The sequence below is a fragment of the Emiliania huxleyi genome (genome assembly GCF_000372725.1).
Source record: "Emiliania huxleyi CCMP1516 chromosome Unknown EMIHUscaffold_141, whole genome shotgun sequence".
Lineage (NCBI taxonomy): Eukaryota > Haptophyta > Isochrysidales > Noelaerhabdaceae > Emiliania > Emiliania huxleyi.
The window spans coordinates 64,156-80,843 of record NW_005201183.1 but is presented as its reverse complement, the minus strand read 5'-3'; the positions used below and the strand labels follow the sequence as shown (position 1 = coordinate 80,843).

At 66.5% G+C, this 16,688-nt stretch overlaps 4 protein-coding genes across 4 annotated transcripts in view; 3 read left to right on the top strand and 1 right to left on the bottom strand.

Annotated features, from left to right (window-relative positions):
- The window catches only part of EMIHUDRAFT_467431 (hypothetical protein), a gene marked incomplete at both ends in the record, with an annotated part of 6,880 nt that extends 5,881 nt beyond the window's left edge, over positions 1 to 999 (top strand). The window contains one exon of the mRNA XM_005787527.1: positions 445 to 999. Within this exon, the coding sequence (XP_005787584.1) occupies positions 445 to 999 (555 nt within the window). The remainder of the gene's footprint in view (positions 1 to 444) is intronic.
- A 4,541-nt stretch (positions 1,000 to 5,540) lies between these two features.
- On the top strand, positions 5,541 to 6,384 carry EMIHUDRAFT_441004 (hypothetical protein). The gene has a single exon (XM_005787526.1). It carries the CDS (start codon positions 5,846 to 5,848, stop codon positions 6,317 to 6,319), a length of 474 nt encoding a protein of 157 aa, XP_005787583.1. The 5' UTR covers positions 5,541 to 5,845; the 3' UTR covers positions 6,320 to 6,384.
- A 1,424-nt stretch (positions 6,385 to 7,808) lies between these two features.
- On the bottom strand, positions 7,809 to 10,167 carry EMIHUDRAFT_110852 (hypothetical protein; the record flags this gene model as incomplete). The annotated part of the gene is made up of 3 exons (XM_005787525.1): positions 7,809 to 7,851; positions 8,057 to 8,700; positions 9,517 to 10,167. The coding sequence occupies 3 exons, from the start codon at positions 10,165 to 10,167 to the stop codon at positions 7,809 to 7,811; spliced, it is 1,338 nt and encodes a 445-aa protein (XP_005787582.1).
- A 1,142-nt stretch (positions 10,168 to 11,309) lies between these two features.
- Positions 11,310 to 16,290, top strand: EMIHUDRAFT_110851 (hypothetical protein; the record flags this gene model as incomplete). The annotated part of the gene is made up of 4 exons (XM_005787524.1): positions 11,310 to 11,471; positions 13,004 to 13,376; positions 14,151 to 14,188; positions 15,703 to 16,290. The coding sequence occupies 4 exons, from the start codon at positions 11,310 to 11,312 to the stop codon at positions 16,288 to 16,290; spliced, it is 1,161 nt and encodes a 386-aa protein (XP_005787581.1).
- Between the last annotated feature and the right edge of the window lie 398 nt (positions 16,291 to 16,688).

The following is a 16,688-nucleotide window of genomic DNA, read 5'->3' as shown; positions in this document are numbered from 1 at the left end:
AAAGACACGGCGCGGCTATCTCCAGGACAGCCGTCGCATCCTAGAATGCCCTGTGTACCCGAGACACATGGTATCTTTGAGATGAAAAGTGCGTCCTAGAATGCGTTTTTGCATTCTAGGACGCATCGGTAAACAAAGATGGGGGGGTCGCCCCCCCAGACGTAGAGCGGCCGCACACTGCTCGGTACCCCCCCTGCACACCTAAGCCCATGGCCGACCCCCCCCCCCAGCAGCAGCGCTCTGCTGCTGGGGGGGTCGGGACCCCCCCCCAGCAGCAGCGCTCTGCTGCTGGGGGGGTCGGGACCCCCCCCCCCCCCCCCCCCCCCTTTGGGAAAAGCCCCGGCCAATTGGGTTCCCCCCCCCCCCCCCCCCCCACACAACCCTCCCTGAGGGCCTCGACCCGCGCGCCTCCCTCGACCCAGCACTCCGCCCCGTCGCTCGCAGGTCCTCAAGGACAACGACCTGCGTCGCGACGGCCTCCGCCGCGTCCGCGCCAGCCTCGACGGCTGCGAGAAGATCCCGATCAAGCTTCCCGCGGCGCAGTGCGCCAAGCTGATCGCGCGGCTCGAGGCGGACACCGCGTTCCTACGTGACTTGAACCTGATGGACTACTCTCTGCTCCTCGGCGTCTTTGACTCGCCGCCGCCCGCCGCCGCCATCAGCGGCCAGCCCAAGGGCGCCGAGGAGACGGTGCTGCAGCACGGAGGGGGGGTGATGCTCCTCGGAGTCATCGACGTGCTGCAGGCGTGGACGTGCGAAAAGGTTGGCGAGCGGTGCCTCAAGACGTACGTCAAGGGCGACAAGCCGCAGGGCATCTCGGCCGCACCCGCCGGGGAGTACCAGCAGCGTTTCATGTCCTTTGTGGCGGAGGTGTTTGCGCCCGACGAGAGCCCAGCCTCCGCCCGGACACGTCTACTCGAGGCGGGGAAGGAGTTGCTGCCTGGCAACCTGCGCTCGCTGCTGGAGATTCGACCGCCGACGAGGGGGCCGGAGAGATGACCGCCTCAGCGGATGTCGCGATTGGAGGACGCGCACGAGTTTGAGGTGGCCCGCCTCTCCCTCCCCGCTCTGTCTTGGCCTCTGTGCGCGTTTCTCCGCCTCTACCGCAGAGGAGAGCAGGCTCCCCCCCCGCGTCGTGTCAGTGTTCTCCGTGTGCGGCCTTTCTGTTTCTACCTCCCGCTCCCCTCCGGTGGGGCTTCTGGCCCCGCGCTTGTACTCGGTGCGCGCGGGTGCTCGGGGTGGTTGCTCTGGCCTCTCTCTCTGCCCCCACCTGCTGACACGTCGAGTCGCGTCGGGGGCTCGGGGCCTCGCGCGGGGGTCCGCGGAGTTATATTCACGCTTGGCTTGCTTCTCTCGCAGCCCGTTTCTCTCTCCCGCAGCGCCGCACAAATATCGCATCTTCTCGCAGCAAAACGTAAACGAAACGGGAGCTGCCAGCTCGATTCCAATTTCCATGTGTACTAGCGAGAGAGAGAAGGGGCGGGGGGGGGGGGGGGCTCTGGTCACCTGGGGAGAGACGTGTAAGGTATACCCCGCTAGTAAGGCTACCTGTACTTCCTGTCTGTACCTGCGAGCAATCTCGGTACAGAGATACACACACACACACACAAGAGTCTTCTATAAAGCAAAAAACCGACGCGGCCGCGGTCTATACTCATTCTAAATCCGATCACTGGGGTTCAAGAGCACCAGGTACGTCTCCGAGGCGATTCGAGCAGCCCCCACCACGCACAGGCTCGCGAGCAGGCCATCGAACAGCCCCTTCAGCAGAGCCCAGCAGACGGCTCCAGCGATCCCGCTGCCGCGCAGAGGATGGGCCATCGAGAAGCGCCCCTCGTCTTCCGACACTGCCAGCGCGGATCGGGTGGCGCGAAGCTGGACGCCGCAGATCTCCTCCGCGATCCGGGTCGCAAAGGGCAGGAGCGTCGAGATTCCAAACGCGGCCATGACCAAGTCGTCGCAGGGCAGGTGCAGGCATACCATAAACATCCCGAGTAGCGCGGCAAAGCTGACGCTCCCATGCGCCAGGCTCTGCCGTTTGATGATGAGGAGGAGCTCGAAATGGCCGGCTGCGGCGGCGAACTGGTCGACGGCATCCTTGTCGACGGCTGAGAGCACGACCTTTGGCAGCTCATCGTCGATGACGAGGATGAATACCACGGCGACGCCATTCAGCAGGGTCGATGACGCTTGCATGCTGTCGGCCTCGGTGATCAGCAGAATGAGCGCAAAGCACACCCCTGGGAGTTGCGCGTCGAGGCAGCCCTCTATCACTCGCAAAACGAACGCGCGCCAGCTTCGCCACGGTGGCGGCAGCAGCGTCTCGCGCAGGTGGCGGTTCATCAGCTGCTGCTTGCGGTCCGCCGAGATGGATAGGCACACGAGGAAGAGCGCGACCATCGTCACCAGCGCGTCGAGGATGCCGTAGCGGCGCAGCGCCTCCTGCACGTGAAGGCACTTTTCAAAGTCGGAGTACCGCCCCCCTCTCCACGCCGACACGAACTCCGAGGCGAGGAAGTTCGAGCAGTACTCACTCGAGTTCGCCGCCACTGGCCAGCGGTCGTTTGTGCGTGCCGGGGTGAACGTTGACATCGCTCCCTTACGACCCGTGCCGATCAGCCGCGCGACGAGCCGAGCCCACTCTGGCTGGCCCAGCTCGCCGGTGGTGCTCACGTGTTGAACTTCTCTGCAGTCGGCGCAGAAGAAGGCGTGACTGCTGGAGGAGTCGCGCACGCAGGCGGTGCCCAACGGGCACTCGTCATCGTAGACGCACATCTTGTAGCCGGTGCTGAACGCGATTGCTTGCAGCGAGAGCACCTCAAGTAGCGCGAGCAGGAGAGCGCCGGCGAGCCACGCGACCCTCGTCCTCAGCTTTGGCCGCACGATGGACTGCAGCAGCGCGACCCCATACACGTTCACATCTCCCGCCTCGCCCTCCTCCCTCTCGAGCTGCTCCGCCAAAAGGTTCAGCCGTGCCTCCATCGCTCTCGCGTGCCGACGAGCCAGCACGGCGGAGCGCTGATCGCGGCCAGACACAGCGGTTCCCACCGCCGACCGCACTCGGGAACGCTGAGCGCTGCTGAGACCCACGGACCAGCCCACCCGCGAGATGCTTGACCGAGTCGTCAACGTAGGGTTGTCCTGCAGGGACGGGGAGCTGCTGCAGTCGACACCATATTCTGGTTGTCCTGCAGGGATCGCAGCTGCTGCAGTCGACCGCGACACCATATTTTGGTTACATGGGATACCAGCTGCTGCAGTCGACCGCCACACCATATTTTGGTTACATGGGACGCGCTCCCCCATTTGACCAAGTTTTACTTCGCCGAGTTGGTCAGCGCGTTTTTCTTTTCCGCTCGCCGAGTTTCTTGTGAGCTGTGTGTGTCTGTGTGTGTGTGTGTGTGTGTGGTGTGGACGCGAGAATAGCTCCGCCGTTCATGGAGGCAACCGATGCGAGTCGACTGGTGTGTGTCGTCGTGGTTTCGTATCAAGAATACGCGTCACTCACTCACACACTGTGTGTCTGTGTGTCGCTCGACGAGCGTGTCGTCGTCTTCTGTCTCGCGTCCACCCCGCCTCGAGTTCATTTTTCGCCAAAGTGCCGGGGAGGGTACCCATTCGGTGCTGGTAGCGCCCTAACGCTGCTTCAACAGACAGACAGACAAAATAACCTCCAACTCCCTCAGTCTCTAGGACTCCCCTCTCAATGACCACCTCTATGCACATTCGAGGTGGCCTTATCTTATGGAGGGAAGTGCTAGAATCATCATCCAGGAGGGAGGGGCCCCCCCGCCCGACCCGCGGATACTCCCTCTCGCGCCGGTTCGGCACGCGGGAGATTGCCACGTGGACGGAGGGGTTATTTTGCGAGGTGGAGGCCGACCTCTCAAGCAAGCTCGAGAGGCTTCGGATACCGGGGCTATCAGGAATGATCTATTACGCCCTTTCTCCTCAACGGCTATCCCTGCTTCCCTACAGGGATTTCTTTTGCAGGTGCTGCGCCCTGCGTGGTGGACGGAGAGCCTTTTCGACAATTTCTTTTTTTTTTGGGGTGAAGGAGACGGTTCTGCGCCCGCCCTCAGTGTCGGTTCTGCGCCCGACTTCAAATGGGATCTACTGCGTTCCTCCCGCCCTTCCGGGGGAGTTGAAGTCTGACCATACCCCTTGGGCCTTGAGGAAGTCAATCACTCCGTCATGGATCTCGAGGTACCCAGTGGGCAAGTCGAGGACTCCGATGTCAGAGTATCGCTCAGCAAGTGATCTTGGTAAGTGGGTGATGTAGTCATTGGGCCTGTCTTTGTTTTGGGCTTCCACCCTTTTGAGATTGAACCTTTGGCGCTCCATTTGAGTGTGGAGAATGCGAGTCATGAAGGTATGAGCAATGTCTTTGACGACGAGTTCCGTCACGAACTGAACTCGGTCAATCTCTTTACGGACCATGTGGCGGTAGACTACTCGCCAAAAGATGCGAATCAGTGCCCTGGGGGCTTCGCGCAGGAGCTTCCCCCTCGGGCAGAGCCCAAAGAGCCATGTGGCGTATGTGTCGGTGACGCTTACTCCAACAGCTTGGAGTAACGGCGCGAGGGCGTCCTGTACTTTTCGGACCCTCAGGCAAGTGAGGAGATGTAGCATGGTTTCCTTATCGCTTCCGCACAGGCGGCACGACTGGATGGTGAGTGTGCTATCCCTCGATCGGGTCTGTAGAGCTCGGTGGAGCAGCTTCCACCAAGTATTCTCGTCTTTTGGCGTGGTGAGGAAAGTTCCCTTAGACTTCCATATTTCCTTCCACGGAATGGGAAAGGCGAGTTTTCCTGCGAGGCGTTGTTCCCAGACGGTCTCGGCGTTTGGAGGGGCGGAGGCCCTCTTGGTGCCTTTGGTGAGAAGGTGCGTGAATTCTTTGGTGAGGCGTTTGATAGTGAGTTCGGAGAGGTGGTGGCACTCATCAGAGTCACCCCATCTCCAACCCCAGTCAAGTGGGAAGGTGTCAGCTAGCCGTCCCATCACGGGACGGTAATAGGCGCTGGGGTGACCCCATACGGCGCAGCGCTCAATCTGGTCGATGTCGGATTGGCTCCATGCAGAGAGGTCGTGAGGAGTTGAGTATGTCCACGGCCACCCGCTGGCGTCGACGCGCTCCTCGTAGAGGGTGTGTGGGCTGGTGAACCGGCCGTTGACCAGGTATCCTTGGTCGTCTTCAAAGAGGACATGGTCGTCCGCGGAGAAGGGGGGGCGCGGTCTGGCTAAAAAGGCTTTGATGTTCAGGGGGATCTTGGCTTGGTACTTGAGGAGCCGTTTGGCTCTCGACCTCCGTTCTTTGGCGTTCAGGGCGGGGGCGCGCGCCACAAGTTCGGCTTTGAGCTGCTCGGAGCTGAGAGGAGTACCGTCGAGCTGGTTGAAGAGGCTCCCCAGCGTGGAGAATCCAAGGGGGTGCCATTCCTCCTCTGCGGAGGCGACGCCTTTGGTCAAGACTTTGAAGAAAGCATCTAAAGATATAAGGGCCTCGCGTCGTCCGCCGTTTATCCCCGTGACCCCCAGAACTCGCGGACCCGAGGAGTCTCGAGCTTCAGCTGGCGATCCATCATGCCGCTCTCGGCACCGCAGCAGCGCGAGCGCCGCGCCGCGCAGCGCGCTGCCGAGGCTCAGGACGCGGCTCGCGGGCAGCGCAACCGCCCGGCGCCGAGCCGGTGCTAGGCCGCCTCCGCTGCGCCTGCTTCCTTGCGCGCCGCTGGACGTCGGCCGAGAAGACCGCTTCCCTCTGGGGACCCGACTCCGCGAAGATCGCGCGCGCGTCGTGAGTGGCGGCGCGCGCGCGATCTCCGTTCCCGGGCACGCCGGTCGCAGTGGCATGGGCTCCCAGGCTCAAAAGCGCTCCCGTCAACAGCGAGCGAGCGCCGCCGCTGCTCCTCCTCCCGCCGCCGCTCACCGAGACTCGGTGCCGCCGTTCTCGCCGCCGCCGCCGCCGCCGCCGCCGCCGCCGCCGCCGCCGCCGCCGCCTCGCGCCTCGCCTCCGTCACCGCCGCCCTCCATCTCGCAGCGGCGCGTCCCTCTGATGGCGCGGGCGCCTCGCTCACCGGCGCCTCGCCGCCGCCCCCCCCCCCTTCTCGCGCCGCTCCGCTCGTGGCCGCCGCCTCCCCTGTCAATCCCGCCGCCTCCCCTGTCATCCCGCCGCCCGCACCACCGCCGCCACCGCCTCGCGCCTCGCCGCCGCCGCCACCGACCGCCCTCTCCCCTACGCCGCTCTGAGCGCGGTGCAGGGGGCGAGCCCCCGCGGCGCAGCCTCACCGCAGTGCACTGCGCTCTCCGCGCCCCTGACGATTAGTGAGGAGGTGGTGTTGCACAGCATGGAGCTCGGCGAGCGTTTAGCGAGCCCCTCAGCTAGTTACGAAAAAGGGGAAGTGCCCGAAGGGAGTCGGGATCCTTATGGCCGAGGACCTTTTCGTGTTGGCTGATGCGAAGCCTCCAAAAGGCCTTGAGGGCGTCGCGGAAGGCAGAGGCTGACTGGGGAAGTCTCGATAGTATTGCTCTCTTTTCTTTCTTAGTGAGAGGGGAGAGGAGCGTCCCTCGGCTGGGGAGCTGGAGCCATTCGTCGAAGATGAGCTTCCACATCGCCTTTCTCGGCTCTAGGTACATGAGAATCCACTTGGCTCGGAAGGCCTCGAGGTGGGCGCGAAAGTGCAGGACGCCTGCGCCTCCTTCGCGCACTGGGCGGTGGGTTGCGTGGGCTGGAGGGTGGTGGATTACTTTTTGGATGTGGGTGTACGCAAAACCTGCGCCCAGCTGGATTCGGATCTCGTCGATTAATCCGCAGCGCGAGGTAATTTCCTCGAGGGTGTCGGCCCCGTCATTGGGGTAGTTGGCGCGCGAGGTGCGGCGGAGGTCAAGATCTTTGTTGGGGACGCAATTAAAATCGCCCATGAGAACGGTATTTTTGGTGACGTACCTTTTGAGCTGGGTGAAGAATGCCTTCCTGTTTGTGTGTGGAGCGTAGACATTGGCTACTTTTAGTTTGAGGCCGTCGCTGAAGGCGAGGTTTACCCACGATATTCCGCCTTTCGACATATGATTGAAAGTCGTTTTGGAGATTTGAAGGCTGGTCTTGACGAGGATGGCAGTGCCGCCCCTCGTCCCGCCCTTGGGTATAGGAGCGAAGTATGCGGTGTATCCCAGGTTGAGGGCTGACGTGGCGAGGGAGCCAAGGCGGGGGTCGTCCTTTTGGATGTTGATTTCTTGGAACCCGATGATGTCAGCCTTCTCGCCTCGTGCGGCGGAGATGGCGTCCCACCAGGCGTTGCCCGTGAGTCCTCCTCGGATGTTGTTGGAAAGGAAGACAAGAGTGGGACCCTCCCCTGGAAACCCCAGAGTGGAGTCGAAGCACTCGCTGTAGTGGATACTTTTGGGGGGCAGGCATGCGCGAGGCGATGGGAGATAGAACGCCGTGGGTTGTTTAATCGGAAGAGGGGGATACACGGGAGACGGGGGGGGGCACCCCGTCTCGCCTCCCACCTCGAGGTACATGGACTCGCCAGTCACTAGGACTGGGGGAGAGGGGTAGGACAGAGACCGTGGCTTCCAGCATGACAGAACACATGAGGAGATCGTGCATCCGTTCGGGCTACTGCCCTGCCTTCGCCGTCGCCGGCCGCGACGGCGGTCACTGGGGCATGTGGGGTTCCCCCTCCGCCTCCCCGGGAGGCCAGGGCCTGGGGAAGAAGGGCCTCGCTCTCCGAGGGCCACTCGCTTGGGGGGGGGGGCGCGGTGGCTGGGTCTGAGGATAAAGGCGTCCCGGGGGAGGAGGGGGAAGGAGCCGGTCAGGATGCCGAGGCCGGTATGAGGTCGCGGATCGCTAGGCGCCTGTAAGAGGGAGGAGATGTGTGATTGAGCTATCTCCCCTAAGGGCGGAAGGGTGGAAGGGTGGCCTGGTCCGCCGAGGGCAGGGTTGGCGTCCAGGCGCTGATTCATTAGCGCCCAGGCGCTGGTTTGGCTCTGCTGGACGCTCCGCTGCTGGCGGGGCCTGTTGATGAGGCAGCCGGGGCACTCGGTGGTGCGGTGCAGGCACCCGGGCCGGAGGCCTAGCTCGTCCCGAGTGAGGGCGTCCATGCCGTACTCAGCGGTGCGGATGGAGGCAGAGCCGATTCCCCCTCCAGCGAAGCGGAGGAGGATCCCTCCCTCGCGGGTCATCGCGTGGAAGTTCGCCGCGCGAGAGCCGGTGTAGTTGGTGAAGGCGATGGTCCCGCAAGTCACAGCGAGCTTGAGCTCGTTGGAGGGGCTTTTGGCGGGCCGGAACTGGGCGTCCTCGAAGCCGTTGGCTTGGAAGGCTTGGGATATGGCCCCCTTGAGGCCAACCGTAGAGGCGGTGGCTGGAGGGAACGCGATCGCGAGAGAGCGGGTGCGGGCAGGGCCCTGCTGCGGGCGGTTCTGCCGCGGGTTGATGAGGCTCACCGAGACTCGGAAGGTGCGCCCCTCCTGGCCCTCAACTGGGTGGGAGAGGGTGGAGAGGCGCCGGGCGACGTCCGCGAAGTGCCCGACGGCCCCGTCCACTGGGACGTAGAGGTCGAGGCCAAGGCCCTCCCTGGATGGCTGATGGACGATTCGCTCGAAGGCGAGGCTCTTGATGGACGAGGCATCCGGTATGTAGCGCCAGACGGCGGCGACTACGAAGGTGGGGTTGATGGGGTGGTCCTCGCTCCTGAAGCGTAGCCCCTGAGAGGGGTCGAGAAGGAGGAAGGGGGGGGGGTTGGGTGTGGCTGGGTTCTGATACCCTGGGGGTAGGGTGACTTGCTCTGTGTGAATGGAAGTGGTCTCAAAAGATGAGACTTTTGGGGCCCCTTTCGGGAAATGGTGCACCGCAAAGGCGGGCTTGGGTCTAATAACTAGGTGGGCTGGGGACATGGGGCCTTCAGAAGGGTGGGGGGAAGGGGGCAGGAGCGGGTGCGAGGGAGGGTGGGGGGGTGTTCGCGAGTGCCACATAACACAGACGGCGATGTGAGGAATAAGGGTGGAGATGGGGGCGTGGCGAGGCTCGCGGAGGGGAGGGGGGAGGGGGGAGGACGAACTGTGGGGGGGGGGGAGGCGCGCCTGCATCGCGTCGCCCGAGAGCCCAGTCGGAATGGGCCCGCCCGTCGACCCCTCCACCCCTGGAGCGGGCGGGACCCCTGCCAGCGGCAGGGAGGTGGCGGGGGCGGTGGAAGGCGCGAGCCCGGACGGCGGCTGGCGAGCCGTCTCGGCGGTGACGGCGCGCTCGCTTGCGGCGGAGGAGGCGTGAGGCAGGCGCGGGTCCTCGGCCGAGCAGTAATAGCTCGGGGGGGCGCCGCACGCGGCTATGCCTTGGGGGGGGTGGTGCCATGCTCCCTGGTGGCCCAAGGGGGGCGGCGGCGGCGGCGGCATCAGCCCGAGAGGCTCCTGGGCGACTGTCGGCCGCGCAGACCCGCGCCCTTGTCCCTGTTCTGACGCTTGGCGGTGGCGACGCAGGGGCGCAAGCGAGGGGGGGGCACCCCGCGGCAGAGGCCCTCCGGGCACCTCGCCCCCCGCGCCGCCTTCTCCGCCCGCCGGCTGGGGGCCTGCCGGGGCGGAGGGGAGGAGGGCGTAGCCCGGTGCGAGGGGCGCCACCAGCGGCGGCGGCACGTTTGCCGCTCGGACGCCGGGAGCGACGTCGAAGATGGAGGGGGGGGAGCCGACGTCCGTTGACCCGAGGCTCTGAAGCGCCGTCGGCGCTGGCGGGGGGGCGCTGGGGCGCGCGGCATGGTAGCCGCCCGACGGCTGCAGGGGCTCTTGGCGCCGATGGTCGCGCGGCGCCGTCGCCGCGAGGGGGCGCCCGGCCGCGTCGGTCGAGGGGTGCGGCGGGAGGCGGGGCAGAGCGGAGCGGGTTGCCGAAAGCTGCGCCAGCGCGAGCTCGGTTGACTCGCCCTCGTCGAGGAGCTGGATCGGTGTAGAAGGCTGGGGCGTAGCGTTGATTCCGCCACCTTGCGCCTCTGCCTCCGCGAGCCCGCTGGGGAGCTTCTTCTTCTTCTCTGCGCGCCGCCGCTTCGGCACCGCGGAAAGGTCACGTGCGCGTTCTTCGCCTCGCTCACGTCTCGGCGAGGGTCCCGACGACACCTGCAGAGCGCGGGCGGCGGCCGGGGGCGCCCCGGGGGGGCGCAGCCGGCGCGCCCTCTCTGACGCTGACACCATAGTCCACGAGCTCGAGCACGAAAAAAGATTTAACGCTGCTTCAACAAGCAGCGTTAGGGCGCTCTCGTCACGGTCGGGCGTGCGAGGCTCCTGTGCCTCCGGTGAAGCCGATGCTCAGCCCTCTCCCACCGTCGCGGCTCGCCCGTCACCTCGCCTCTCCGCAGGGTTCATCTCTCGCGCCGGCTGCATCTCTCTGCCGGTCGCCAGCACCCGCGCCACCGACTAGCTGCACCGCCACTCGCGACGCGCCACCCTCGCTCACAGCCTGCATACGCTACTCCCGCCGTGCCTTTGCTACCACATGGATCGTATGTCACTGCAAACGCGCCCGCAGCCGCGCCGTAAAGGTCTGCCGTGCTGGCTGACGATCTCACTCTCCCGCTCCTATTGCATCTGCCTCCCGCCCCCCAGCTCACATTTCACGCTGCAGTAGGTGCTCCTGTCGACGCTGCCGCCGCTGCCACCGCTACTGTCACCGCTCGTTTGATAATCGACGCCACGCTTAGCGGCAGCGAGATCCGAGGTTCAGTCAACTTGCCTGGTGCGCTCTTGCGCGTGCCTTCAAGATCCACAAGTCAATTTGTACCAGAAATCCAAAGGTGGTGCAAAATGGATATCTCAAGATTGGCGTTTATTTCGCGCACCTGCTCTCCGCCGCCGCCGCTTACCTGCTGGCACGCCACCGCCCCGCGTCGCTAACTCAAGCCTCCCTGCTGCACTTCGCACCCCTGCCACATGACTCGACCGCCGTCGCTGCTACCGCCCTCTCCGCCGCCCTCGAAGGCGCCACCAGCATTACGGCCGCCTTCATATCTCATTGATGCTGCCACCAACGCCACTTCCTCGATTCTGTGCCGCTGCAGCGGCGAGGCGCCGTCGCCACGATCGCCGCCAGCGCTGCTGACAGCCTCGGAGCGTCGCCGTGGCCGCGTTCTGGTCTGCCCACGCTTCCCTAAAATGTCTAGGACGAGCTCAGAGGCTAAGGGCGCATCATGTGGGACCATCTAGCTCTACTGGGTCCGCGACGGCGGTCGGCGCACCCCCGTCTCGAACGTGTGTGCTCTCTGTCTGTCTGTCAGCTGTTTCGGCTAAGTCGTTTTGTACCGGATTTCAATGTTAGTGGCAAAACCGCGGAACCAAAAATGGCGTTTAATTTCGCGCACCTGCTGTCCGCCGCCTGCGGCGGCGCTCCGCGCCGCTTGGGGCGCCTGCGGCGCCCCTGGGCGCGCTGCGCGCGCCTGTTTTGGGGGGGCTACCAGCACCGAAAAAGTGCCCTTTTTCGAAGCCAGCGCGGGAGGACAGAAGTGCGCCCTGCACACCCCGCCCCTCTGTATGCCCGGCCCGACGAAGGCTGGCTCGGCCGCGTCCCGGCGCGGGCACGCTTCAACGGCGGCTACTGCTGCGGCGCTCACGCTGCCGAAAAGGATCGAGGCGGCGGCGGAGAAGGGCAAGGTCGACGAGGTGCAGCTGTGGCTCAGCGGGGCTGGGCGGGCTGACGCGACGTGCGTGCATCGCGGTGTGAGTGGCTGTACGCTCCTGCTAATCGCCGCCGAACACGGTCACAGAGAGATTATCGAACTACTGCTGAAGCGCGGCGCGGAGGCGGACGCGCGAGACAGCGAAGGCGATACGGCGCTGATGGCCGCCGCCGCCCACGGGCACGAGCAGGTGGCCGAGATGCTGCTGCGGCACGGCGCAGGGATCCACCTGCAGGACAGCGCAGGCATCACCGCGCTGATGATGGCCGCCGCCAACGGCCACGAGCAGGTGGCCGAGATGCTGCTGCGGCACGGCGCAGAGATCAACATGCAGGCCAACAACGGCGGCACCGCGCTGATGCTGGCCGCCCTCTACGGCCATCCCGCCATGGTGCTCCGCTTGCTGCGGGCGGGCGCAGACATGAAGCTGCGCGACATGGACGGTGAGACAGCGCTGCAGATTGCCAAGGAGAAGGGCCACGCCGAGTGCGTCGAGGCTTTCAGGACGTATCTCGGCGAGGTGGCGGCGGCGCGCAGCAAGGCGCCATCGGCCGAGGCGGGTGGCGCAGGGGCGGGCGGCGCACCCACACGCGAGGCGGCGGCGGGCGCCAGTGCCGCGGCCTCTGCTTCGGGCGGCGAGGGCGCAAAGGCCGAGCCGGGCAGCGAGGCAGTGCCAAAGGAGGTCGTGGACGCGGCTGAGCGAGGCGAAGAGGCGGCGGTGCTGGCGTGGCTCGACGGCGGCGGGCGGGTGGACGCGACGTTCGAGTGCACCTTTGTTGACGGCTCTCGTGCGAGCGGCATGACGCTGCTGATGCTCGCAATGGTCGATGGCCACGCAGGGCTGGCCGAGGCGCTTCTGCGGCGCGGCGCGGATGTCTCATTGCTGACCAGCGCCGGCCGCAGCTATGCGCTGGGTCTCGCCGCTGTGAACGGCTACGAGAAGCTGGTCGAGCTGGCATTGCGGCACGGCGCGGAGGTCGATCAGGGAAACGAAAGTGGCAACACTGCGCTGACGGAGGCCGCCCAATATGGCTACGAGCGGATTGTCGACACTCTGATCCGGCGGTGCGGCGATCAACCTGCAGAACATCGAGGGCGGCACCGCGCTGATGTTCGCCGCTGCCAACGGCCATCCCGCCGTGGTGCTCCGCCTGCTGCGGGCGGGCGCAGACATGACGCTGCGCTCTGAGAAGGGTACAACCGCGCTGCGGTGGGCCAAGGAGAAGGGCCACGCCGAGTGCGTGCGCGCCCTCGAGGAGCATGCGGCGGCCAAGGCGGCGGCCGAGAAGGCGGCGAAGGAGGCGGCGTGGGCTGCGGGGGCGGCGGAGAGGGCGGCGGCGTGGGCGGCGGCGGAGAAGGAGGCGGCGCGGCATGCCAAGGAGCTGCTGGCGGAGGTCGAAGCGGAGAAGCGCGCCAAGGGCAAGAAGGGCAAGAAGAAGAAGAAGGGCGGCGGGAGCGGCGGGGCTAGGCCGTCGCAGGAGTCAGAGGCGCCGGCAGAGGCAGCGGCAGCCAAGCCCGCGCCGTTGGACAGGGAGGGGCTGCTCCGGCTTCTCGCGGAGCTCCACGAGGACAGGATCCGGTTCGGCATCACGCCGGAGACGTCGGTCGAGGGGTTGGCGGAGGCGCTGGGAGAGACCGAGGCGGCGGGCGAGGCGAGCCAGGAGGAGGGCGAGGAGGAGACGGCGGAGGCGGCCGAGGAGGCGGCCGAGGAGGAGGAGGGCGAGGAGGAGGGTGAGGAGGAGGGCGAGGAGGCGGCAGCGGAGGCGGCAGCGGAGGCGCGCCGGCAGGCTGAGGCGGAGGAGGAGGCGGCATAGGCGGCCGAGGCGGCAGTAGCGGCGGCAGAGGCGGCGGCGGCAGAGGCGGCAGCGGCGGCGGCGGCGGCAGAGGCGGCGCTCGCCGCAGCCAAGGCGAGGCGCGCGTCAGTTGCCGCTGCGAGGGCCAGGGCGCGGGAGGCGGCCTAGCCCGCGCGCAAGGACAGCTGGCGCAGTGGGTCTCTCGTACTCTGGGGTGCGTTCTCTTGTGAACGATCGTGGCTGTGGGCTGGGCCCCGCGCCGCGCGGGCGCGCGTGCAGTCCTTCGAGGTCCCGCCGGGGAGCTGCCCACACAGCCGTGTACGAAGGGTGGGCGGTGGCGCGGGAAAGTGGCATAGCCAATGCCACAGGGTGAGCATCTCTCAGACACCAGAGAGTGTGTGGGGAGCTGGGTGGAGGGCCGGGAGACTGCCATCGTGTTCGAAGACCCTACCGTCAAAGAGACCGAACCGACCTTCATTTGCCTGTCGCCCTTTGCTCGCCGCAGCTCGCCGCAGCTCCGAGTAGGCCGTGCGGTCAACGCTGCCGCGCGCGACTTTGCGCGCGAGGCGGCGCAGCTTGAGAACGGCGATGGGCGAGAAGCCGCCGCCGAACGTCTCGTGGAGCAGCAGGTTGAAGTTGTCCTTGCGAAGAGGCCAGCGAGGTGGCGATCGCTGTTCTTCTCTCTCTGTAACTCTCTCCGATGTGTGTGTAGGTATGTTGGCAAAACAAGACACAGATGTGTGTGCTAGAGTGCGCCAGTCCGCGCCCTTGTCGTCCCAGAAAGAAGAAAGAAGGAAAACAGGCCTCCCGCCATCAAAATTAAAACTGCGCGAATTAAAGGCAACCCCGCCCGTTATATGCTCGGCCGAACGAAGGCTGGCTCGGCCGCGTCCCGGCGCGGGCACGCTTCAACGGCGGCTACTTCTGCGCCGCTCGCGCTGCCGAAGAGGATTGCAAGGGCGGCTCAGGACGGCAAGGTCGACGAGGTGCAGCTGTGGCTCAGCGGGGCTGGGCGGGTTGATGCGACGTGCGTGCGTGGCGGGGTGCATGCCTGGACGCTCCTGCTGATCGCCGCCGAATGCGGTCACAAAGAGAAGGTCGAACTGCTGCTGAAGCGGGGCGCGGAGGCGGACGCGCAAAACAGCGAGGGCATTACGGCGCTGATGGTCGCCGCCCTCTCGGGCTACGTGCAGGTGGTCGAGATGCTGCTGCGGCACGGCGCACGGATGAATCTGCAGGACCGCAAGCACGGCGTCACCGCGCTGATGGCCGCCGCCGCCAAAGGCCACGAGCGCGTGGCCGAGATGCTGCTGCGGCACGGCGCAGGGATCAACCTGCAGTGCAATCTCGGCGGTACTGCGCTCACGGGCGCCGCCTTTTTCGGCCGCCCTGCCGTCGTGCTCCGCCTGCTGCGCGCGGGCGCAGACATGGCGCTGCGCACTGCGGCGGGCAGGACGGCGCTGCAGATTGCCAAGGAGGAGGGCCACACCGAGTGCGGCGAGGCCGTCAGGACGTATCTCGGTGAGGTGGCGGCAGCTCGGAGCAAGGCGCCGTCGGCCGAGGCGGGCGGCGCAGGGGCAGGCGGCGCACCCGCAGGCGAGGCGGAGGCGGGAGCCAGTGCCGCGGCCTCTGCTTCGAGCGGCGAGGGCGCGGGGGCCACGCCGGGCAGCGAGGCAGTGCCAACGGAGGTCGTGCTTGCGGCTGTGCGAGACGACGAGGCGCCGGTGCTGGCGTGGCTCGACGGCGGCGGGTGGGTCGACGCGACGTTCGAGTACACCTTCGGTTGCGGCTCTCGTGTGAGCGGCATGACGCTGCTGATGGTCGCAATGGCCCATGGCCACGAGGAGCTGGCCGAGGCGCTTCTGCGGCGCGGTGCAGATGTCTCGTTGCAGAAGAGCGACGGTGGCACCGTGCTGAGCCTTGCCGCCGCGAACGGCCGCGAGAAGCTGGTCGAGCTGGCGTTGCGGCACGGCGCGCAGATCGACTTGCAGGACAACAACGGCGACACCGCTCTGATGCTCGCCGCTCACAACGGCCATCCCGCCGCCCTTCTCTGCCTGCTGCGGGCGGGCGCTGACATGACGCTGCGCTCTGAGAAGGGCAAGACCGCGCTGCAGTACGCCAAGGAGAAGGGCCACGCCGAGTGCGTGCGCGCCCTCGAGGAGCATGCGGCGGCCAAGGCGGCGGCCGAGAAGGCGGCGAAGGAGGCGGCGTGGGCTGCTGGGGCGGCGGAGAGGGAGGCGGAGCGGGCTGCGGCGGAGAAGGAGGCGGCGCGGCACGCCGAGGAGCTGCTGGCGGAGGTCGAGGCGGAGAAGCGCGCCAAGGGCAAGAAGGGCAAGAAGAAGAAGAAGGGCGGCGGGAGCGGCGGGGCTGGGCCGTCGCAGGAGTCCGAGGCGCCGGCGGAGGCAGCGGCAGCCAAGCCCGCGCCGTTGGACAGGGAGGGGCTGCTCCAGCTTCTCGCGGAGCTCCACGAGGACAGGATCCGGTTCGGCATCACGCCGGAGACGTCGGTCGCGGGATTGGCGGAGGCGCTGGGAGAGGCGGCGGGCGAGGCGGGCGAGGAGGAGGGTGACGAGGAGACGGCGGAGGCGGCCGAGGAGGAGGGCGAGGAGGAGGGCGAGGAGGCGGGCGAGGAGGAGGGCGAGGAGGCGGCAGCGGAGGCGCGCCGGCAGGCTGAGGCGGAGGCTGCGGCCGTGGCGGCCGCAGAGGAGGAGGAGGCTGCCGCAGAGGCGGAGGAGGCGGCCGAGGCGGCCGAGGCGGCAGTAGCGGCGGCAGAGGCGGCGCTCGCCGCAGCCAAGGCGAGGCGCGCGTCAGTTGCCGCTGCGAGGGCCAGGGCGCGGGAGGCGGCCTAGCCCGCGCGCAAGGACAGCTGGCGCAAGGACAGCCATGGGGAAGGGTCTCTCGTACTCTGGGGTGCGTTCTCTTGTGAACGATCATGGCTGTGGGCTGGGCCCCTGGGCCCCGCCGCGCGGGCGCGCGTGCAGTCCCTCGAGGTCCCGCCGGGAGCTGCTCACACAGCCGAACGAAGGGTGGGCGGTGGCGCGGGAAAGTGGCATAGCTCAATGCCACAGACTGCGAGCATCTCTTAGACACCAGAGAGAGTGTGGGTGTGTGGGGAGCTGCTGCTGACCCTGCTGGCTGCTGCGTCCCGCGGATGCCGGGACTGACTTCATAACTCTTCCGTTTCGATCCAACTTTGGAATATCGATTTAGAGAAAGAATTCTTAAAATACAAGCCTCTCTCACAGCA

Bases quoted from the DNA above. Each gene is read 5' to 3' on its own strand.
- EMIHUDRAFT_441004 (XM_005787526.1), top strand. From the start codon at position 5,846: ATGGGCTCCCAGGCTCAAAAGCGCTCCCGTCAACAGCGAGCGAGCGCC.